Source organism: Lontra canadensis, unplaced genomic scaffold, assembly GCF_010015895.1.
Source record: "Lontra canadensis isolate GAN:19392208 unplaced genomic scaffold, GSC_riverotter_1.0 scaffold40, whole genome shotgun sequence".
Taxonomy (NCBI): Eukaryota; Metazoa; Chordata; class Mammalia; order Carnivora; family Mustelidae; genus Lontra; species Lontra canadensis.
This window is the reverse complement of record NW_022631034.1, coordinates 9,203,811-9,228,410: the sequence shown is the minus strand read 5'-3', so window position 1 is coordinate 9,228,410 and position 24,600 is coordinate 9,203,811. Positions and strand designations below refer to the sequence as shown.

The following is a 24,600-nucleotide window of genomic DNA, read 5'->3' as shown; positions in this document are numbered from 1 at the left end:
TCTGTTTCCCTCCCCAGATTGGGGAGGTTTTCAGCTATCATTTGCTCAAATAAATCTGCCCTTTTTTCCTCTTCCTTTTCTGGGATTCCTATGATATGAATGTTGTTATGCTTGAAGGAGTCACTGAGTTTCCCAAGTCAACATTTGTGATCCAATCTTTCTTTCCCTCTTCTTTTCAGCCTCATTATTTTCCATAATTTTATCTTCTACGTCACTGATTCATTCATCCTCATCATTGTATCCAGTCAGTTTTGCATCTCAGTTATGGAATTTTTTATTTTGGCCTGACTAGTTTTTAGTTCTTTTATCTCTACATTAAGGGATTCTCTAGGGTCTTGTTTTTCTCAAGCCCAACTAGTGTCCTTATGATTGTTGTTTTGGGACAGCCTGGGGGCCCAGGATGTGTGACTTGTACCTGAAGTGAGTGTTGCCGGTGGGACTGAGCCCTTAAACCCATGGAATCTGATGCTAACTATTTGGAGTTAATGTCAGAATAGGATTGAACCATAGGATGCCCAGTTGGGTGTCAGAACCAGCAGCTGGTATAACATTTTGTCAGTATTTGATGTTTAAGATTACAAAGAAATATTAAATTTGCAAACTTTGTTTCTTACGTGATTTTATATTTTTTGACATGTCTAGTAATATCATCTAGTGACAAATTGAGGAGGTAACTTTATGGAGTTCAAAATCAGAACATGACTTTTTTCCATTACAGTAAATAAATCAAGCATACATTATTACATGAAGTAACAAAACTTCCTGGAAAGAATACAAATAGATATACTAGTAGGCACTCAACAATTTTATTTCTTTTTATAATGTATGCACATGAAATGAGATTGTATATAACAGACCAAAGCCTACCCAGATACCAGGACTCATATAAAAATATTTTAAGGCAGATTTTATTTATTTCTAAATAAGGCAAGTAAAATGCAGATTTAGAATTAAACAGGTTTTCAATAACTTCTGGTTATTATATGGTGAGAGAATTATGAACATCAAATTTTTGAGTATTATTGTACAAAACTGAAAACAAATGCTTTCCAAATTGTAGTAAAATTAACTCCCCCAATACCATTAAGTCTACAAAGACACTATCAAGTTATCTGATGGCATCCAAATCCTATAATGCTTTCTCAATGTAAATTTTGAAACATTCTGAATACTTTTATAAGCCCATTTTTCAAAAATGTCATTGGAAAAATACTGAAATCAAAAGAACTTCTGTTACTTTAAGTGCTTAACGTAACAAAACAAATGTGCTTATCTAGGTTAATTTAATTCAAGTACAGTAGTACTAAAGATAACACATAACTTTAATGAAGCCTACTCTTTTTGTGAAAAAGCAAGTCATAAAGTTAAACAAAATTGGAAAACTAGTATTAGAATCAGCTGTATGAGTTTGGTGTAAGAGTACTTATTTTAAAGTTTTAGCAGAAAAAGTCTTAAAGCTCGTTCTCTTCTTTGGAGCTTAAACAGTAGGTTGTGTTCTAATCACTCAAAAGTTAATCATGTTTCTATAGCTCTCTGTCTAATTTTTATACCTGCCAATGTGTTCACGGGCTATAATAAGTCTTTGAATTTGTGCTGTACCTTCATAAATCTGCAAGAAAAAAGAATACACATAGGTGAAATATCTTCAGTACATAAATACTTCAACTTACTTAATATTTTGGACAGTACCATAAGCTCCATTGTAATACCAAATTGAATCAAACCATACATAGGGTCTGTAATCCATAGAGATTAGGAAACCTGATTTTGTAAAACCATGAAAATATAATTCTCTTATAAAAAGTCATTTACCAAAATTTTGGGAGTACCTTAAAAATCAAAGGATATCAGTATTTCAAAAAGTTTGGAAATCTGAAGTTTAATGTTGCTAAAATATTTATCCAACTTTTCTGAACTGTTTTTAGCTAGTTGTCATCTTCAGTTATCTTCCATTTTTAGTCTTACACCAGATTTTCTCTCTTGCTAAGGAACAGAATTTCTAAAGAAAAAAGGACTGGAACGACTTGGTTTAACTTAGATATTCCTAAGTAGCCAGTCCTTACTTCCAGTTTAAACATCTACCCCCAGCAATTTGTTATATATGGTTCATCTTCTCAGATGAACCTCTATCAAATGGTTAATATCACTTTATCACTATCTCTTCCAAGTTGTTTTACTCCCAAATAAGGCTTCAAATGATACAATAGTTATCGAGAAAGATTCAAAATAAAATAGTTTATTTTAAATGATATGCATACTTTTAGGAGAGCAAAGGGTGGATTACAATTAGGTAGGATGTTAAGATTCAAGATGGCTGATCCAGACATATACTTACATGTCTATACCATTTACTTTGTTAACCTATTCCCTCCGCCATATACTTAAAGGTAACATTCTTTTGTGTTAATTAGTTTTTAAAGCTTTGGTTTATAGCTATCTATGATAGCTTATTATTTTTTTAAGATTTTATTTGTTTATTTAGAGAGAACATGTTGGGGGGGGTGCAGAGAGAGAATCTCAAGTAGACTCCACACCCTGTGCAGAGCCCAATGAGGGGCTTGATCCCAGGACCCCGAGATCATGACCTGGGCTGAAATCAAGAGTTGGACGCTTAACTCACTGAGGTACCCAGGCTCCCCTATGATAATTTATTATTTCTAATGGCATAAAATCCCTAAATAATTTGTCATCTGTGAATATTTTTACCTAATAAACAACAAAAATAATTTTTAACCTTACCTGATAGATCTTAGCATCCCTCATTAGTTTTTCTACAGGATATTCTGTATTAAATCCATTGCCTCCAAAAATCTGCACAGCATCAGCAGCTAACTGATTTGCAATATCTGCAGCAAATGCCTTTGCTATAGAGGCATAGTAGGTATTTCGGCGACCCGAATCAACCTCCCAAGCTGCTCTCTGGTAACTCAATCTAGCTAGTTCAACTTTCATTGCCATTTCAGCCAGCAAAAATGATATTCCTTGGTGCTAGAATTAGAAAGAAAAAAGTTTAAGGATAATAACTATTTAAAAGTTTTTCTCCTAGAACTTTTTTTAACTTTAAAACTAATTTTAGACTTAAAAAATTACACTCTGCTTCCTCTAATGTTAACATATTACATAACCACAGTATAAAGATCAAGAACAGAATATTAACATTACTATAGTATTATCAACTAAACTATATACTTTATTCAAATTTGGGCAAGTTTTCCACTAACGTCCTTTTCTGTTCAAAGATCCCATCCAGAAATTCAACTGTTATTTCTTCTTAGTTTTCCCCAGACTGTTAAGATTCTTCAGTTTCTCCTTGTCTTTTATGACCCTGGCACTTCTGAATAATACCGAGTGGTTATTTTTTTTGTAGAATGTCCCCCAATTCAGGTTTTTGTGATGTTTTCTCTGAGCTGGAATGAGGTTATGTATTTTTGGCAAAAATACCATAAAAATTATACATATTCTCCTCCTGGGTATCTGCTGGGATCTTTTTTTTTCTTTTTAATGTATATATGTATTTTTAAGTAAACTCTACACCTAGCGTGGGGCTTGAACTCACAAGGGCATGCTCAGGAGTTACATGCTCTACTGACTAAGCTAGCCAGAAGCCCCTGCTGGGATTTTTTTTTTAAAGAAAATTATTATAGGCACAGTGAAAAATGATGTGATACTTTATCAGATGCTGACAGAGGAAAGCACCAAGAAAAGGACAAATAAAAAAATGCTTCTTATCCCCCCTCTAGAAGTTCATAATCAAAGAGGAGACATAAGACAAACACCTGCAATAAAAGAAAGTAAGTATTCTATTAGGTGTACAGCCAAACTATTATAGGATAGAAATATGTTCACCATGTATAGGTAAGTGAAAATTTCAAATATACAGTATGGTTGCAGTTTTGGAAAAATATATTCATAGAAACAAAGAATACAGAGCAAAATGGTCACTGTAATAATCTCTGGACAATGGGATTATGGAGCAGTTTTATTACTTAATTTGCTTATACCGTATCACATAAGTTATTCTACAATGAACATGGAATGGAATATATGCTTTAAAATAATACACATTAAAGAAGGCCTATAGGCATTTAGAAATGAGAATACTAAAATTATAAAAAGATGCTTTGTATCATAGGCAACACCAAAATGGGTTTTGAAGACTAAGAGGTTATAAAAACCACACAAGTTATGACTGTGTACAGACTAATATGCACCAAATGTCACATAAAACAAAAACCTGAGCTGTTCAAGTTCACATATTTACTGTTTTTAAAAATCACACTATTCCAGAATGTGACAAGTTGCTTGAGAGTAGCATGGTACATATGTCTTAAGAGGAGACAATTATTAACCAATATAAATAATTCCTACATAGAACAAGAAGAGTAATATCCTCCCTTATTTCCTTCTGCCTGATTGTGCCCATTCTTCTAAGCCAATGATTCTTTCAAGTTGTTTTAGTTTTGTTTTAGTTTTAGTTTTGTTTTAGTTTTTAGTTTTCACTTTTTTTTTTTTAATAGGTAATACATCTACCAGTTTGAAGTTCGAACTTTCCTCCTTCTATCATCCCTGCCATCTCCAACCCCATTTAATTCCCCTTCCTGGAGGTAACCAGGCTATTTTTTCATCTTCTCAGAGATCTTATAAACACATATAAACAAATACATCTACAATCTCTCCCTTTTTTACACATATGTTGGCCTACCATGTTGATGGTTCTTCATTTTGCTTTGCTTATCAATAAAGCTGAGTGCTTTCTATAGTAATACATAAAGAACTTCTTTACACCTTTTTTTATAGCTGTAAATCATTTCACTGTATGGTGGATCAACATTTTGTTTGTTTCTATATTTGGCAGTTTCTACACAATGCTGAAATGAATAAGCTATAGACATGTCATATTGCACATACGGGAGTAAACCTGAAAGATACATGTGAAATACAGGTGCAGAATAACCACTTTTGATATATAATGCCAAAACGTTGTTCATAAAAGGTACAGTGAATTATATTCCCACTGGCAATAAATAGAAGCCCTTATATCACCACAACTTTGGCAACCTGGTCTAACATACCCATGCTCCTCCTGTGAGATGTTAATGAAAAAATCCCAGTGAGTCTCACTCAGTTTCTTTTCAGCCCATGCTCTGAGAAATCCTGTTCTAAACATCATCCCTGTAATGTCTCAGAATCCCTGTAATGTGTCTGGCCCATCCATGACAGTTTCGCTTTTTGGTTTCTCTAACCCAGTCTATGAGCCTTCACTTGGGACTTAATCTTATACAGCTCTATATTATTTCTTAATATTTGTTTTAGGATATGTATCGTATCTCCATAGAAAAGTTAAAGGTTCCTGAGTACAGAGTCTATGTCAAACTTCTTTTCTATTCCCAGAAATAGCTTATGTAATATGCAAAAGGACAGACTCTTTAAGTGACTGTGTTCAAATCTTGGTTTCATTACGTATTAGGTGAACCTAAAGTTTTACATACAATAAATGAGACCAAGAGTACCCACTCCACAGTAATGTGAAGATTAAATGAGTTAATACATGTAAAACCCATAGAATAGTGCTTGGAACAGAGAAAGTATCCGATTACTAGTATTTTATATAGTAGGTGTTCAGTTACTATTTGTTGAATGGATGAAATAGAAGTTCATAGTGGAAATGTATTCTAAATGCTAGGAGTTTAAGGGTTACCAAAACAGAAATTCATAGCCTATATGGTGCTTACATTCAAATGAGAGAGTAAGGAGAGACTTATAATAAACAAACACATAAATGATATAATGTTGAGTGGTGATAAGAACTTTGGGGAAAACAAACCCAAGTGGGATTAGTATATAGAGTGTTGGGAGGTGTTGTTTTACATTGGGTGACGAAGATAGATTCGTTAGTAAAACGAATGAGGAAGTGGTATGTGGGGGGAGAGGAAAGGTAAAGACAACAGCAAAGGGCCAGTGTGGCTTACAGAAGTCCACTGTAAAAACTCTGGATTTTAATCTGAGTGCTTTGAACACAGCAAGTTCAGTATCAAAGTTACCTCTACAAGCAGCTTTCCAAAAGTTTTCCTCTCCAGGGCATACTTGGTAGCTTCATCCAAAGCTCTTTGTGCTAGTCCCACAGCACCAGCTGCTACCTAATATTTTAACATGTACAAAGCATAAGTTCCTATTGTTTTTAAAACACAGTTCAATGACTATTTGCCTATAATTCTAAGTTAAGGACTATATAAAGAGAAGATGATCTATACCTTTAGGCAACAAAAGAAGGGGTGGGGGAGAACAAGCATTTCAATTTATATTTTTTATGAATTAAAGCATTTGTGAGGCAGAGGATCACAGCCTAGAAAGTCATTCCTTCTGTTCAACAAGGGAAAGCTTCTTAGGGAACTTATTCCTAATGAGTAAGGGAACAGGAAATGAGCACAATCAGCAGGAATGATTAAGTATGGACTGCCTTTCTGTAACAACTTAGCAGTGACTACAGTATTTGCTAAAGTAATTTCTGTAACAGGCAATAAGACAGTTGAAGAATTCTAAAAAAGAAAAATTACAGTATCTCTCCAACCTTAATTAGATATTAAAAAGGAAATACACACCAAAAAAATAAATAAATAAAAAAGAAATACATACAAAATATACCATGTTAAAGAAATACATACAAAATATACCATGTTAAAATATACCATGTTAAAATATACCATGATAAAAGATCCCCCAAAGATTTTCAAGTCACTGATATTACTTACTGGAGGTCTAGTTTTATCAAAAGCACCCATTGCAATTTTGAAACCAGCTCCTTCACCAATTAAAACATTTTCTTTAGGCACTCTCACATCCTCAAACACAATTCCTCTTGTATCTGAACATCGCTGACCCATATTCAATTCCTAATAAGGAAAATAGTATATATTAAGGAACACTATTTGAGCTAGCATGAATTTTTGCTTTAACCTCTGTTTTAGGACTTTCTGCAATTATCTAAAACGGGTTAACAAACGATGGGTTGTAATACCTATTTTGTAAAAAAAAAAAAAAAAGCTTTATTGGACTAGAATCACTACCTATTTGTTTACATATTATCTATGGCTACTTTCTTGCTACAATAACAGAACTGAGTAGTCTGGGACAGAAATCTTGTGGATCTCAAAATCTAAAATAGCTATAAACTGGAAATTTACAAAACAAGTTTGTCAACTCCTAATTTAAAACAATGTTTCACAAACTTTGAAACCAACAATAGTCTAAAGATCTACATGTACGTATTACACTACAAAGGCAAATTTCGTATGTTTGAAGGCTATCTTTTTTACCATCAATGTCTGGAAAAGCATTTAGCAAACATACTCTGACTCAGGATGCTTAATTTAGCTTAATGGAGTTAGCAAAAAAATGTGTCAACTCTTTCTTAAAATTAGGTTTACTGAAGTGGAATTTACATACAGAAAAATTCACCCTCTTTACATATAAATCTCTAACAGTTTTGACAAATATATGTGTGGAACCACTACCACAATCAAGATACAGAATACTTCAGCACCCCCTAAAACTCCCTTGTGCTTCCTTTCAGTCAACTCCCTTACTTTACTCTCAACCTGAAGCAATGACTGATCTGACTTCTGTTCATATAATTTTTCTTTTTCCAGAATGTAATGTTAAGTAGAATGATAATAACAAGTAGTAAGTGTCTTCTGTGTCTAACTTTTCACTTAACAAAGTGCTTTTGAGATCTACCTATATTGCTGCTGCTCAGTAATTTCTTTCTTTTACTGAGTAGTATTCCACTACGGGGATGTACATTATATCCATTATCTATTCACCAGTGATAGACATTCCCCTCTCACTCCAGTTTTTAGCAATTATATAAAGTTGCTATAAACATTTGTGTATAGGCCTTTGTTTTCATTTCTCTTGGATAAATACCTAGGATAAATACTTTGGATAAATACCTAGGATAAATACCTACGTACGTGGTAAGTGCATATTTAATTTTATAATAAACTGCCAAAGTAACTATTCCCTCAACTTTTTATTTTGAAAATTTTCAAACAAAAAAGCCATAAGTGTAATGTAACAAACACCTATGTACCCTTTATTTCAACTCACCAATTATCATTTTGTCACATTTGCTTTATTTCTATTTTTGTGTGTGTAACTAGTAGCATTATTTGCTGAATTATCTGAGAGGAAGTTGCAGATATGGTGACTCTTATCCTTAAGGAAAAAAATTTTAATCTCATTTTTAATCAACATCATAAGAAGCAAAGAAAATGGGAGCACAGAGCTGTAAATAAACTCTTTAACTTGCTTGCCTTAATAGTAGTAGTCTGCTTCTAGGCTTGAAGAAATGGTAAGAACCAGATATATAGTTTTACCAAGAAAGAAACCAACATTTCTTTTTTTTTTTTGGTCTTTTTGTCTTGGTCTTTTATAAATCAGTAACTCAGACCCTCACTCAACATAATGAGAAAACACTGTTTACAAAAATGGTTCACTCTAGCCTGTTTCCCAGACTCTCTCCAAACACTAGAACATTTTTAAAAAATATCTTTATTTATTTATTTGACAGAGATCACAAGTAGCAGAGAGACAGACAGAAAGAGAAGAGGAAGCAGGCTCCCTGCCGAGCAAAGAGCCCGATGTGGGGCTTGATCCCAGGACCCTGGGATCATGACTGGAGCCGAAGGCAGAGGCTTTAACCCACTGAGCCACTCAGGTGCCCCTAGAACATTTTTTAAAAAAGGTTTATTTTAAAGAGAGAGGGGGGGAGAGAGAGAGCCTGTCCTCTTGTGAGCAAGGGTGGGGGGGAAGGGGTAGACGAAGAGGGAGAGAAAGAATCCCAAGCAGACTCCCCTCTGAGTACGAAGGTGGTGGGGCTCAATCCTAGGACTCTGAGATCATGATCTGAGCTGAAACCAAGACTCTGACGCTCAACTGATTCAACGCTACCCAGGCACCTCCAAACACTAACACATTTAAAACCAAAATGCTTCCTGTTCTCCTCTCAAGCCAGATGACATATAAAACACAAAGCATTTTTAAAAACATTAAATATCACAAATCTATAAAATGCCCATATATTTCAAAAAAAGATTTAAGGAGGTTTAAATATATATAATATAATTATCTGTTTTTCTCACTAGAAAGTGAGCTCCCCAAAGGCAGGGATTTTTGTCTGTATTGATCCATATGGTATCTCCAATAACAGAATGGTGCTTAGTATATAGGATGAACTCAATAATAAATATTTATTGAATTAGAGATATTTTTTAAGTGAAAAAATTGGGAACAAAGAGACTAGAAATAGCATGATAAAATCCTCTAGTGGGTTTACTACTAAAAACAGTATAAGCTGGTAGGTCCTTTGCACTTTCTAGAAATGGCCATAAATTTGGCCTTTAGATTTCTCGCAACCATCCTTAAAAAGAAAACACAAATAGAACATAAATAAAAACAAACCATTTACTTGGAAGAAGCACATCCATTCTTACAACTTATACTTTGTTATACACAACAACCTCACTATAATTACACTGAAGTACAGTCTACTTTTAATATCTACTCTTAAAAGAGAATATAGAAAAACAGGGTTAGAAGCCACATTGGGGGGGTGCCTAGGTGGCTCAGTGAGTTAAGCCTCTGCCTTCACCTCAGATCATGATCTCAGGGTCCTGGGATCAAGCCCCGCATTGGGTTCTCTGCTCTGGCAGGAAGCCTGCTTCCCCTTCTCTCTCTGCCTACTTATGAACTCTCTCTCTCTGTCAAATAAATAAATAAAATGTTTAAAAAAAAAAAAAAAAGAAGCCACATTGGGCGAGTTCCTAGGATACTTTAGTAGTGATCTCAACTCTGCCTTTAAGTGTGTAAATCATTTACTTGGATCTCATTTTCTACATTCAGTGAACAGACTGAAATAATGTGTATATTTTCCACCTTTAATATTCTGTGGCCTCAAAGAGAAGTTGCCCCTCTTCCATATTCTCGTAAAGGCTTCCATTTTCAAGAGGCTTGAGTACAACAGAGAGATTCTGATGGCTTTTAATAAAACAGGATTATGTAACCTTTGGTAACTATTAATAAACTTCCAAAATTTCCCCTTTCCCTTCAATATAGACATCATTTGGTCATCATTAGCTTTTCTTTTTTACAAATTCATTTTGCAGAGAAGAGTTTTACAGTTGTAAAATTAAGTTTCCTCTTCCTAGTCTCAAAGTTATAATCTTAGCTCTCATTAAAATGATTTTAATGACTTCATTTCTTCCTTCTTTGATTTGCTAAATTTTAAACTTTTCTCTTTAGTCTACTTTAAATGTTAGTGCTAAATTATCTCCACACATTCAAATTACAACAGTTCTCAAATATGTTACATTATTTTTTCTTATTTAAACAAAATTTCTGGCCTTCCCACATTAAAGGCTCTTTACCATTCCCATACTTTCCTCAGGCACAGAATTTTCTCTTACTGGTGTTGTATGATCTGGGGTATTGTTTTAATCACTACAGTGGGCATAATGCTAGCTATCCTACCAAAAAGGCTGCTGTGAGGAAGGGAAAAGAGTGGGAAAATCTTCTGAAATATAAAACTCCGTTATTGGGCAGGCCACATAAATGGCAGCTGCATTTCTGCTTCATTATACCTCATAGCTGTTACAGACTGGCACCAGGAACAACCAGTTTTCCAAATCATGAATCAAAAGGATTATTCTCAACTTAAAATCTTCAGCTATAATCTGTAGACTATTTCACCTGATAATATCAAAACATAGCTTTTAAGGGATGGGTTAAATATGTGATGGGGGTTACAGAGCAAACCTATCTTGATGAGCACAGGGGTGATGTATGGAAGTGTTGAACCACTATGAATCCTGTACACCTGAAACACTATATGTTAACTGGAATTAAAAACTTAAAAGAAAAAAAAGGGGAGGAAGCTTTATTTTTACTGCAACTTAGTACAAAGAAAATGTTTTCAATAAAGGAAGCTAAAAGAGTAATTCTGAAATTTATAGTTAAAATAGTATTTGAGGCATTAATCACCGATAAATACACACTTTACCTTTCTTCCAATCTGCACTCCTGGGGTATCTGCTTCCACAATAAATCCAGTAAAGGCTCTATTAGCAGGAGTCTTTGGATCCGGATCAGAACGAGCCAATAAGAAATACCTAATACATATATAATGTGGATATGATGACAACATAGTGACATCAATAGACAACACATGGTGATAGCTATCTCATTTAGTCCTCCCAACAATTCCAATTATTATTCTCCCATTTTACAGATTAAGAAATGAAGAATCAGAGAGGCTCAAAAGCTTGTCCAAATCACATACTTACAATGTGGCAGAGCTAGTGTTTTAACCCAGGTCTACTTCTTACGTAATACAGTATTTAACTTTTTCTTCAGTAGTCTGAGTTCTTAGTAAAAATTCCTCATATCAAAATTATACAATATAAAAAGAAAAGTATGTATGATATTGGAAATGGCATTTTTCCCTTCCCAAAACTAGTCTGATTCTTTAAGGGACAAGCTACCTGGAAAAGGACAACAAATAGAGCTGCCTGCGAAAGGAATAATATATGAAATAAAGACACCTGTATTCTGCCTACTGTCTTCTTTTTGCAGCAAAATCACTGTTTTTGTTATCACTGAATTATTATGAATATTTACCAGGTTTTCCCTCCAGAATTTTTCCCTGAATTGATTTTTTTAAAAATGTTTTAAAGATTTTATTTTTTTATTTGACAGGGAGAGAATACAAGTAGGCAGAGAGGCAGGCAGAGAGAGGGGGAAGCAGGCTCCCCGCTGAGCAGAGAGCCCAATGCAGGGTTTGATCCCAGGACCCTGTGATCATGACCTGAGCCAAAGGAAGATGCTTAACCCACTGAGCCCACCCAGGTGCTCCTCCCAGAATTGATTTTAAAGTGAAACATGAGGTATGTAAAAACATCTAAATGTAACCTATGTTCTAAATAGCCTGACATAGGAGAATTTTTTAAAAATTCCTTAAATAGGGGCGCCTGGGTGGCTCAGTGGCAGACAGAGTCGGAGAGAGAAGCAGGCTCCCTGCCGAGCAAGGAGCCTGATGCGGGATTCAATCCCAGGACCCTGGGATCATGACCTGAGCCGAAAGCCAAAAGGCTTAATGGACTGAGCTACCCAGGCGTCCCAAATTATGAAAACTTCTAATTGCACTGTTAGATTTCTCTCAACTTGTTAAATTGTAATAGTTCCTTCATTTTTCTATTACTTTCTGATATCATGATGACTTACTTAAAGATAATTATATAGCCCTCCTTAATACTGGACAGTGATAAAGGGGTTGATAGGTACTGTTTAAAATAAATAATTTCCTGGTAGGCTCATTCCCAGAAATAATGTTTTACCTGCTAGAGAACTGCGCTACAGAGCACACACATATACTGAATCAGAATTTTTGCAGACGAGGAGGAACAGCCCATTTAGTTCATTATTCCAATCACCAGCGAACCCTTATCCTAGGAAGTCTCTATCTATATACTTGCAGTGATGGGTAAAAACATTATTTCCCATGACAACTCAACAACATTGGACAGCACTGTTGTTGGAAAGCTTGTTTTTATGTCTATAGTTTTCTAACTTTTTTTCTTAAGATTTTAATTTATTTATTTGACAGAGAGAGACATAGCGAGAGAGGGAACACAGCAAGGGGAGATAGAGGGAGAGAAGCAGGCTTCCCGCTGAGCAGGGGGCCTGATGCAGGGCTCAATCCCAGAAGCCTGGGATCATGACCTGCACGGAAGGCAGATGCTTAACAACAGAGCCACCCAGACGCCCCATTTTTCTAACTTTGATCCATTAATTCCACTGGCTTCCTGAAGCAAATGTACAACACTGCTCTTTATTCTGTGTGATGTTATTCCAAAACTTTTAAAATTCTTCTAAACTAACTTAATTCCTTTGCTCTTCACTGGACATGTTTTCTAGACTCTTCTTAATGAGGGATACTTACTTGCTTCTTAACTTATTCCATTTTGCCAATGCAAGTCTTAAAATGTGTCATACAGAACTATTACCACTTTTCCCCTCATTTGTATTGTATTTCTATTATTTCAGCCAGAAATTACATTACCTTCTTAGACATCACAGTGTTGATTCCTACTGAATCTACAGGTATCCATTTTACTGTCATCTTTTTTCCTCAAATAATGGTATAAATAGGTTCGTCAATGTTTTTATTTATGCAGGTGATTTTATGATCCTTTGTTGAACTTCACGTCATTGTTTTTAGACCTATACACTTTGACCTTTAGATTTTACTAAAATAACATTCCGTCTTTTCTAAAAGATAATCTGAGTTTTAAGACTGTCTTCGCCTGTTGTTCAGAATCAGAGAAGTGTACTATACCAATGGCTTTCCTTTTTCCACAGTTTTCAGAGAACAGTTCCAAGGAGATGCTAGTATAGCCAGTGGAGATATTAAGCCACGTAGATGGATTCACATTCAACCAGAGCAGGTGTTTTTGTTTTATCTTCTTTTACAAATTAAACTTCTGAAGAGTTAGGTTGAAGAAATAATTCAGGGCTTAAAAATAGTTTCTAAAAATAACTGAACTATTTATGATCTTTTATGGACATTCCAGTTCCATGAATAAAACTTACTTTTTCTAAATATTTTATTTATTTATTTGACAGAGAGAGAGACCGTGAGTGAGAACATAAGCAGGGAAAGCAAGAGAGGGAGCAGCAGGCTCCCCACTAAGCAGGGAGCCACAGCTGGATACCAGGACCCTGGGATCACAACCTGAGCCAGAGGCAGGTGCTTAACCCACTGACCCACCCCAGGCACCCCTAAAACTTACCTTAATTGTGGTGCTTTAATAATAAAGGAGAGAGAGAAGATTCTTATATGAAGTAATTAACAAGCAATATATAGAGATGTTTTAAACAACATACCAATTAGCTTTTCCTCCATTGGTTATCCACATCTTCTGACCATTAATAATATATTCATCTCCTTTCCTTTCTGCTTTGGTTTTTATACCAGCTACATCAGAGCCAGCTACAGGTTCTGTTACGCAGTAAGCCTTAAATATATAGAAGCAATAAAAATAATTTAAATTTAATTATTAAATTATGAATGTTTAGAACCAGGAGTGTATTTTATTTTTGAAGCCAGTATTTTAAATATTTTTAAATACCTAAAAATAAAATATTCTCAGAGAATCAAATAAACTGCTCAAATGTAGCAACATTTAATATATAACTTAAAACTAGATATAGGATATCAATAAACCATATAAATCAAAATGTTAGATAACTTCAAGTTAATTCATTCACATGTAATCATTCAAATGTTTCTTTAGTATCTACTATGTACCAGGTTATGAACCAGGAGATGGAAAAACTAGAGATAAAAGACCGGTCTTCAAGATTTCCACAATAGTGGAGACGAATACTAACTATATTGTAATTACATATCTAAGTACTACAGTCATACACAATGGTCTTGTGAAACTAGTTTAGCTTTAGGGTGTCAGGAAAAGCTTTCCAAAGGTGATGCTCACATCAAGTCTCAAAAAGGAAAAGGTATTCTTTGGGGATGAAGAAGGAATGTGTATTCCACGCAGAATAACAAATGCAAATGACATTGAGATAAATGCAGGGTTACCCAGAGTTTGTAATTCCAAAGTAGCAGAGTCCCATAACATGTAAATTCTATGCATGTAAGGGAATTGACTATTTTCATTTTCACCCTTGATTTCATACTCTGGGTACATTTACTGCCATTATATACTAGCAGGGAAAAAATGTATAGTAAACCTTTATTAACCTTTATTAATTCCCTATTCTAACATAGGGACTACAGTAAATTTATTTTTATATATACAGTAAATTTATTTATATATATATATTTTATTTATATTTTTATATAAATGTATTTTATATATACATATATTTTTATATATATATATTTTATATATATATATATATATAACACACAAAACAGCCAAAAAATATTTAAAATACTTGAACTATTTTTAAAGACTTTTATCTTAGAAATATGTTATTTATAAGCAATAATTATAAATATTCTTATCAGTGCATTAATGAAGGTTCTCCTAAGCAACTCTATGCTAAAATTTTTTTAGGTTATTTCTAGTATTATGTAGGATACAGAAAAACAATCTAAATGTGTCACACAATCTTAGACAATATTGAGAATCAGCCTACTAAACTCTGATTTAAGAGTCACCAATTAATCAAAAAATCTGTATAAATATTTTTATTAAGCAGTTTGCCTAAAATTAAGGTACCTGAAAAGAGAAACCTTGATTCTTAACTTTCTAGTCTTTCAGACCTATTTTCACAATTAGTTCAAAACTGATAACAATTTACTATATTTTGGTATCACAATCACACCCTAAATTGTAATCTGTTCAGCTGATAAACAAAATTCAAAATCCTATGTAAAAACAATTTCAGAATAGGTCCTCAGTGTGCGTGTGTATATATGTATAAATATCTTTTTTTTTTTTTTTGTAAGTAGGCTCCACGCACAGTGTGGGGCTTGAACTAATGATCCTGTGATCAAGAGTCACCTGTTCTACTGAATGAGCCAGGTGGGGGCCCCTATAACTATCTTTTAAAAATCCAGTTTAAATATTTGTTGAGTAGTGCTCAGGGAATTAAATAAAATCTGTATTCTTTCCAAGCCACTTGCTCAACAAATAGAATAACTTTTCAGTCACGTTAATTTCTTCTTAGTTCAAAAGGCTATTAGTTCAAACACCTACTGTCATACATTCAGTCTGAACTTCCTGACACACTCACTCAGGTCCTGAACTGCAGAGTGCTCCATTAAACAGCAAGTATTTCTTTCTTGGCAATAAGCTAGGAGATTATGACACTTGTCTTGTACCCTAGAAACACCATTATACCTAAATATGTTGCTAACTTTTGTCTTCATGTGTTACATTCCAGTGTACACATATGTATTGGAAAGTAGAAATAGCACCCTTGTTCCCAAGCAGCAGCTGCACATACTCACACACATCAGTGGCTCCTCAGTGAGTCTCCCCAAATACTTCTTTTGTTGTTGGTCATTTCCAGCAATAAGAAGAGGCATTTGCTACCAAAGAAACGTGACATTGAAAAAAGCAAGATATTTTATTAGGTATGTAAATTCAGAGACACTATAATTCAAAACGAGAGTACTACTTTCTCCCAAGGGGTAAGTCCAAAGAACTGGCTAGCCTTTATTCTTCCTTTAAGAGAGTTAAAACCAAGAGGAAATAAATCTGTGAATCTAGTATTTTCAAAAATTAAGTTATATTGGGCTTGTTGGGAATATGTAAAAATCCACTGTAGTAACATATACAAAGAATTAAATTTGGGATAAATAATGTGCTACATATGATCAGACATCTTAAGAACTGCTCACTAAATTCAGCACTGCCAGCAGTGGCAGCAAGCCTTTCTGATCCTTCTCTCCAGAATGCTAGTCTTTGGCCTTGCCCTTACCTAAGAATTGCCACTGACACAGCAGCCAAAGCAGGCAGTTTCCCTACAAGGACAGCTAGGACTCCAATTACTGGGGACAACAGGAACAGAATGATCAACTTATACAGTAAGAACTCTAGGCTTCACTGCACAATCTTGTGTTCCTTTTTTCATTTATTTTTAGAAGATTTTATTTATTTGACAGAAAGAGTGCATAAGCCGGGGAGAGCAGCACACAGAGGGAGAAGCAGGTTCCCCGCTGAGCAGGGAGCCTGATGTGATGCCTGGCTGGATCCCAGGACTCTGGGATCATGACCAGAGCCCAACTGATCCATCCAGGTGCCCCTCCCGTAGTCCTTTTTTTTTTTTAAGATTTTATTTATTTGATCACAAGCAGGCAGAGAAGCAGGCAGAGAGAGAGGGGGAAGCAGGCTCTCCGCTGAGCAGAGAGCCTGATGCAGGGCTCGATCCCAGGACCCTGGGATCATGACCTGAGCTGAAGGCAGAGGCTTTAACCCACTGAGCCACCCAGGTGCCCCTCCTGTATTCCTTTTAAAGAAAATTGTGTTGGCCAACTTACCTAACCTAGCAGTACAGTTTCACTTAGGCAATTAATTTTCTAAGAAACTTACCCCCAAAGAATTTGCTTCAATAGCAGTCTGAACCCCTGTGCATCCATAAGCCAATTCTTCAGTAATTAAACAAGCATCAAAAATTCCAAGTCCAAGACCTCCTATAGAATCAAAATATTTTAAGACCCATTATAATAGGTAGTAGATCTTATTAGAAATAAAGGTGAACTATTTTAATTACCAAGAAACTAAAAAAATGTTCTAGTTAGCACAGTAACAAATTACACTTCTCTAAAATAGTTTTAAATATTTCAAAAAATTTTCTATTTGTAATCTGGACCTGCATTCCTGTTTCAACTTGATTTTGTAAAAAATTTGGTTCAACTGTGCTAAAACTTTGACTCTTTCACCTGAAGGAGTGACTATCTCATAGAAAAAAGTCTGAACAAAATGTAAAATCAAAGGTAGAACCAAATGCAACAAATTGACTAACTCTAAAGAGAAATTACCAGAGTCTAGGATGAAGTTAAGGTTGAAGTGAGTTATAAAGGAAAAATGCCTTGAAGTCTTAATACAAGGTTTCTCAAAACAGGCAAATACTGAAGTCTGAACAGAAAGATAAAGGTAGAAAGCCATTTATCATAAATGACTTAAGATAAATGGCAGTTAATATTTGAAAGAATGAGTAGAGTTTTACCATTTTCTCTGTTCATATGCATTATAAGGATTAAAAATGTGAAGAAAACTTACCACAACTCTCTGGAATGTGTGTATTCATTAAGCCAAGTTCCCATGCTCTTTTAATTAGGGGGACAGGGTACTAAAAGGAAAGAAAAAGGTAAAAAAGACCTTTAAAAAAAAAACAAATTATATTAAAAATCTACATAGTTCAATTATAAAATCTTAAGAAAAATGTAAACAACTTTTTTCTCCTTAAAATGCATACACCTACCTCGCCACTTTTATCGTATTCTGCAGCAACTGGGATTATTTCTTCCCTGGCAAATTTACGAGCAGTAGCTTGAAACTCTTTTTGCTGTTCAGTGAGCTCTAAATTATTTAAAAAATATTAAAACAAGATAATGAGCTGAGGAAAAAAGTCCTATGAACTCAGTATGTGAAAATTTATAATGGAGTCTTTAACTCTTGATTAACCAGAAAAGTCCACAAATAAACCACAAAGACCACAACACACTTTTTGGACTAGAAAGATTGCACTATATAATATAAATAAACCTATGTCAATACAAGTACCAAAGGACGTAGGTAAGATTTCTAGCTTTTACAAATGAGTAACAGACATAAATTTGTTTTTCTCTTCTAATTGGTGAGAATAAAAAAAAAAATTGTTTTTACTTGTTATTAGTTCCTAAGCAGATTTATCAAATGTTTAGTAATCCTGAGATGAAACTAAATATAAGATACTCCCTGATCTCAAGAATCAGTCCAACCAGGGAGATGAGACATGCTCGGTGACCATAAACCAGTAAAACTTGTTCCAAAGTATTATATAAGAATACCAATATGTGGGATGCCTGGGTGGCTTAGTAAGTTAAACATCTGCCTTTGGCTCAGGTCATAATCTGGGAGTGCTGGAATCGAGCCCTGCATGAAGCCCTGCACGGAGCTCCCTGCTAGGCGGGGACTCTGCTTCTCTCTCTGTCCCTCACCCCGCTCATGCTCTCTCTCTCAAATAAATAATTTTTTTTAAAAAAGGAAAATTTTTAAAAAGACTACCAATACTATAATTTCACTCTTCCTTTAAACTCAGATAATTTAAGGTTATAAATTAGCACAAAGAAACTGGTAAAAGTGGTGGGAGGGTTTCTCAAAAGTTAACAGTAAGATAGAACTCTAATTCAACTGCAAAAAATATGAGGTTCTGTTGTTATAAAACTAATGAAATGAATGTGGTGGTTGGCCTGAGGACAGGAGCTGATCATTTGGATTTTTTCAAATCCACACTATCATAGGGTTTTAATGTGGTTGTGTCAAATATCAAAGGATAGGTAAGATTTAAAAGAGATATAGGGTATTTCAGGTAAGAACAGTAAGAACAAAAACAAAGAGATAAGAATGGCCAGCATATTCAAGACTATAATAATCATTTTGTATAGGGATATGAGAAATAAAACGTAAAAGACATGAGAACTTTGGTGTTGGATCAAATAGCCTAAAATCAAATCTCTCATTTTATAGATAAGGAAACAAAAGCTCAGAATGAGGACATGATAGCCTCACAGTCTTACCATGAATTAGCAGTAAAAGTATACTTCAGAGTTTCAGTCACTGTTCTCTGTATCACAATTACTTCTAATATTGGAACCATCAGACACCAAGGTTGTGGGTGAGTAAAGGACAGGGAAGGCAAGGACCTAGTTTCTATTATTTATTTAGAACCTACTTAAATCTGGTCACTGTGTACTACGGACTTTACATATGCAGTATATTAGCCTTCAGATAAATCCCATGTTGTAGATATTATCTCCACTTTAGAAAAAGCCAGATACAATTGCCCACAGATGTTATCCCTGGTGCTTAAGTTTAATGATCTCACTCCTGAACACCTATATCTATCCCATCTTGTTATTCAACAAACCACCAGATTTCTCCAGCTTGTTTCTTACTACTAAATATGAATCTGTAAGTGACAAACTGAAACTAAATAGCAATGATACCTATGTTAATAACACAGTAAGAGAAAATCCAATGCCCCAAGCTGCTGTCCTCACATGGCCTGAAATTTCCCATTTAATTCTCTTTCAAAAACTGTAAAGAAGCTAACAATCTTAAAAAATAAAATGAAAACCAAAAATGAAACCCTGGTGAGCTCTGAGCTTGTCATTTTTATCAGGGTATGAGTTAATTATCTGAGCTGCCTTGTAATTATTTTCTGAGACCAAGAAACCAGAGAAAATGGATTTTTAACTAAAGGAAAGGTAACAATTTTTTTTTTATTTTATTTATTTCTTTGACAGAGACAGATCACAAGTAGGCAGAGAGGCAGGCAGAGAGAGGAGGAAGCAGGCTCCCTGCTGAGCAGAGAGCCCGATGCGGGACTCGATTCCAGGACCCTGAGATCATGACCTGAGCCGAAGGCAGAGGCTTTAACCCACTGAGCCACCCAGGCACCCAGGAAAGGTAACAATTTTAAAGCAAGAAGCACTTTAGGAGGTGATGGATGCTAAAAATAGGGATTATTATTCCAATTTTTTTTTGCTCAGGATCTGCATTTTAGAGAGCAAAGGGTGTGCTTGCTTCAGCAGCACATATACTAAAATAGAGAGCAAAGGGAAAGGGAGATCTTATGCCTTTTCCTTCCCAAACCACATGACTCCCTGATCCCAGGACTTTAAATCCTATCCATTAGCAACAAAACTGCAGTTCAGATATATTAGGGTCAAAACAGGCTTTGGCTTCTTAGCAGGTTCCTAGCACTGTGTATCTAAGTGTTCAAAACATTATCTTTTGCATTCGAATTTCTAACTTGAAGACTGTACGTATCAGTAACTTTGTTATTTTAGGGTTACATACTTAGGAAAAAGGGCACAGATATTTATGTCTGCTGCTAACACAGGTCTCTACATAGAATATTATGCTGAAAAAAAAAAGAGGTCAGGAAGAATGGGTGTGACTGGAAATCTGTGGATGGTTATTGGTTCTATTTATTGACAGACACTACTAAGATGATTTACAAATATATTCCATATACATATACAATGCAATAAAAATGCATATATATAACAAATATGTTTAAAGTCAAAAGACAGAACAAAACATACCAAAATTAAATCCCAATTTTGGTTCATGCTGTAGGGCAGCTTTTGTATGTTGTGATCTCCAGTCAAAACGAGAAACACTTTTTAGGACCTGTAAAGGATAATTTTATTAAAATAAATTTGATAAATTAAACATCAAATAAGAGAATACTGGCAATTACAAGTGAGTACAGCTACTTTTTTGACTATACTCAAGAGCATAGTTTTTTAAGTCATTACTTAAATGCCTTCAACTATAATTTGATTTCTATATTAAATAAGCCAAGTATTAGATGTGTGAACACTTACTACAAAAGAAATTTTTTTAAAAAACAATGAAAATAACACTAGTCAGCAGTATTTGTACTAAAGTGGAGTATCTCTGAGGCAAACAATAGTCAGGGGTATTAGCAGACATAGGACTGCTATCCTGGAAATCTCACAAACTTTAGGTCATTTGTGATTGAGAAGTTGGGGTGGGGACAAAAATAGGACGGAATAGTACTGTGTTCAAGAGTTCCCCAGTCTATCAACTTTGATACTCTGTCCGGTGAGCCTCACAGGTATGCCTGGGAATCTTCCCCTTGGATGATTCCATTTTCTAAGATACCTCACTTCATTCAACAAAACAAATTAGCCTAAAACTGTGTTCTATATTTTCTGCTGTTGTCTATAGGCATTTTTAGAATATTCTAAGGCAGTGGTCAGCACACTATGGCAGCCACCAGTTTTGTAAATAAAATTTTATTAGAACAACATATTGTCTATTGCTGCTTTTCCAGCAGAGTTGTACAGTTATCAGAAACCATGCGGTCCAGAAACCTGAAAATATTTACTGTCCCTTTACAAAAACGTTTGCCAACCCTGTTCTAAACTATTGCTATGCTACATTTCTTAATATCTGCAATATACCATTTCTTTTAAAATATGTATAAGAAAGTATCAGATATATATATATTGTTCCTTTGCAGTCCATTTTTATACTCATGACAATTTAATGTACACAAAAATAACCATTTGCATTTATTAAAGTTAATGGAAACCATACCGTAACTCCTTCCTGAAAATGTTTGACAGCAAAACATAGTTTATACTTCAAAGGATTTGATGGAAATATCCCTATGCAATTCTAATATTCCAAAGAAAAGAGAAACTGAACAATATACTTATGTTTGAAACATAAGTATACATATGTTGCTTATGTTTCTTCAAAACTGTAAAAAGAAACTGTCCATTTTGTAGGTGACAACTTAAGCTTATACAGAGAATCACCTACATTTGAAGTGACAATAAAGATCGTCAAGTATTTTTTTTTAGTATTTATTTTTTTAAAAGATTTTATTTATTTATTTGACAGAGAGAGATCACAAGTAGGCAGAGAGGCAGGCGGGGCGGGGGGGGGGAATCAGGGTCCCTGCTGAGCAGAGAGCCCAATGCAGGCCTCAATCCCAGGACCCTGAGATCATGACCTGAGCCAAAGGCAGAGGCTTAACCCACTGAGCCATCTAGGTGCCCCAAGATTGTCAAGTACTTTAAATAGCTCTTTCAAAATAACACTTTATAACTTGGGGGAAAAAAAAAACTACAGAGCATGAAAATTCACATTTTCTTTGCAATTTTCATTAAATTTACTTTGGAAGTAAAACATGGTTTCTCTAATCCTTACTGTTCAGTCATCATAGACCAAACCTATACTTGTTTACAGTCACATTCCCCATATTAATTCACTCAATCTCCAAGTCAAGCCTAGGATTAAGGCACTACTTTTATTCCTATTTTGCATATGAAGAAACTGAGACTCAGAAAGTTCAAATGGAACCAGGATTCTAATTCTAACATTTACTATAGAGAATCCATACCACCAACCACCCTGCTATACTGCTCTTTCAATTTAAGTCTCCTAATTGGTTATTACATTGAATAAAGAAAAACGCCATCCCACAAAAATCAGACCAAATAAACTCGGCTCTTCTAAATGTGTGTTTAGATACCAGTACACAAAAATCAGACCTTACAAAACAGACAAAATAGTCTGCAAGACTTTAAATAGGGAATTATTAGTGGATTTAAAATAATTTATAAAAAGTTTACATATTATTTTTCAGGAGAATGTTATATAAAACAAAATACAAAAATAGCTACAGCCAGGAAACAATCCCCATCTATCTGCTAATTATATATAATGTTAGCCATTTAGAGAGGTGGGTCAGTGGACACAGAATATAGAAACTGTAGACTGTTGGGATTTAGGATGGTTTAAGTCTACATTCCACAAGTATTTCTCAGAGCTTGCGACAATTACAACCTTAACTCAATTATAAATGACATTTAAATTGCAGCTTTGTGTTAATATATCAATAATACTTAAGGTATAGAGCATCTACTGAGACAAATTAGAATCTGTGAGCCACAACACTAGAATAGACAAGCTTCGAGCAAAATTCTGCGGTAGGTTCTTCTTTTTACTTCGTAATGTACGGAACAGAAGTGTTCTCTTCCACAGTCCAAAACCAGAAAGTATTAAACATATTAAGTATCCCAAGAAGCGGCTGCTTCGTTTTCCTTTTCCCGGTGACTATGCAGCCGCCCAAGACAAGAATGTCTGAAATCTACACTTTCTAGCATTATCAAATGCACGATGAAATTTACTTTTATGATTTCTTCTTGGGCTAGAGATAGCAAGCCAGTAGAGTTTTCTCAAAAATATACTGCAAAAACAAGGCCTTTGCTCTTTCTGAGATTTTCGCCCAGTTCAGAGACAGGTTCACATACGGGACAGGGTGAGATTCCTGGGGTAAATATTTGGAAAGTTCCCCCGGCCAGAGGGAGGGAAAAAAAAAAAAAAAAAAAAAAAGGACATTCTGAAAGTGACCAGCGCCTATATTAGTCCGAGGGAGTCCCTCCTCCCCCCTACCCCGGGAAGGCACCTATTTTCATCCCAGGCTTCCCTCCCTCCCACCCCTTCCAAACACCACAACCTCCAATTCCCAACCCCACCGACCCTTGCTCTCTCTCACCCTGCAGCTACGCCTAAACACCGCTGCCATGTTGACTCCCGGTCCGGATACTCAAACGCTAACTCAGTCCGTGGCGCTGACACTGCCAGAGTCGTCCCCCGCGCGGGGCGCTTGACCTATCTGGCCCCGCCTACACTCTGGTCCCGCCCACCGGCGTTGCTGTTTGTGGGGAGGGAGGGGAGCGGATTGCACAGAAAGGGGGGGTGGGCAGAAGGGGAAGGGAGAGGGGGGAGGAGTTGCGTGCGCGCCGTTCTGGACGCCTGAGGCGCCACATCCGTACGACCTTGGGCAAGTGGGAGAAGGGTGTTTGATGATCTCCTGGGGCCTAATGGGTCCCGAGGGGTGGTCCACGAAAAGGCTTCGTTTCCCTCAAGCCCTGAGTTCAGACAACGCGACCTCTGGGGGGGGGGGTAGCGAAGGGTCATGCTGAGAGGGACCAGGGATTCGCGTTCCGTGGCTGGAGCCGCCGGCTGCGCGGGGCCAGGCAGGAATCTGGGTGAGAGGGCACGGCAAGCGACCTCTGCGCGGTGTGTGCCCACGCCTGGCGGAAAGATACCTCCCTGGCCGGCAGCCTTGACCTTTGTCCCGGAAACCGGTTGGACCCATATCGTTTGTGCTCTAAGTAGTCCAAGAGCACTTTATTGTCAGACTCTGGTGCAAAGACTAAAGGATGGACTGTACTTAAGAAAAACAGGGGAATTGAACCACTTAGGTAAAATTGACCTTTTCTAATATTCCCGAGGCTATTTATTACTACCCACGTGCGTG

At 35.7% G+C, this 24,600-nt stretch overlaps 1 protein-coding gene across 1 annotated transcript; it reads right to left on the bottom strand.

The window, feature by feature from the left end:
* Positions 1-784: 784 nt before the first annotated feature.
* Positions 785-23,920, bottom strand: ACADM (acyl-CoA dehydrogenase medium chain). The gene is made up of 12 exons (XM_032870126.1): positions 23,833-23,920; positions 20,840-20,927; positions 18,010-18,107; positions 17,808-17,877; positions 17,118-17,218; positions 16,034-16,114; positions 13,939-14,069; positions 11,057-11,165; positions 6,750-6,890; positions 6,042-6,137; positions 2,740-2,988; positions 785-1,609 (listed from the first exon to the last, which is right to left on the bottom strand). Exons 1-12 carry the CDS (start codon positions 23,860-23,862, stop codon positions 1,538-1,540), a joined length of 1,266 nt encoding a protein of 421 aa, XP_032726017.1. The 5' UTR covers positions 23,863-23,920; the 3' UTR covers positions 785-1,537.
* Between the last annotated feature and the right edge of the window lie 680 nt (positions 23,921-24,600).

Bases quoted from the DNA above. Each gene is read 5' to 3' on its own strand.
- ACADM (XM_032870126.1), bottom strand. From the start codon at position 23,862: ATGGCAGCGGTGTTTAGGCGTAGCTGCAGG. The intron at 18,108-20,839 runs GTATGTTTTGTT...TAAATAATTTAG, and splicing joins AAAATTGGGATTTAATTTTG to AGCTCACTGAACAGCAAAAA. The intron at 17,878-18,009 runs GTAGGTGTATGC...CTTTCCTTTTAG, and splicing joins AATACGATAAAAGTGGCGAG to TACCCTGTCCCCCTAATTAA.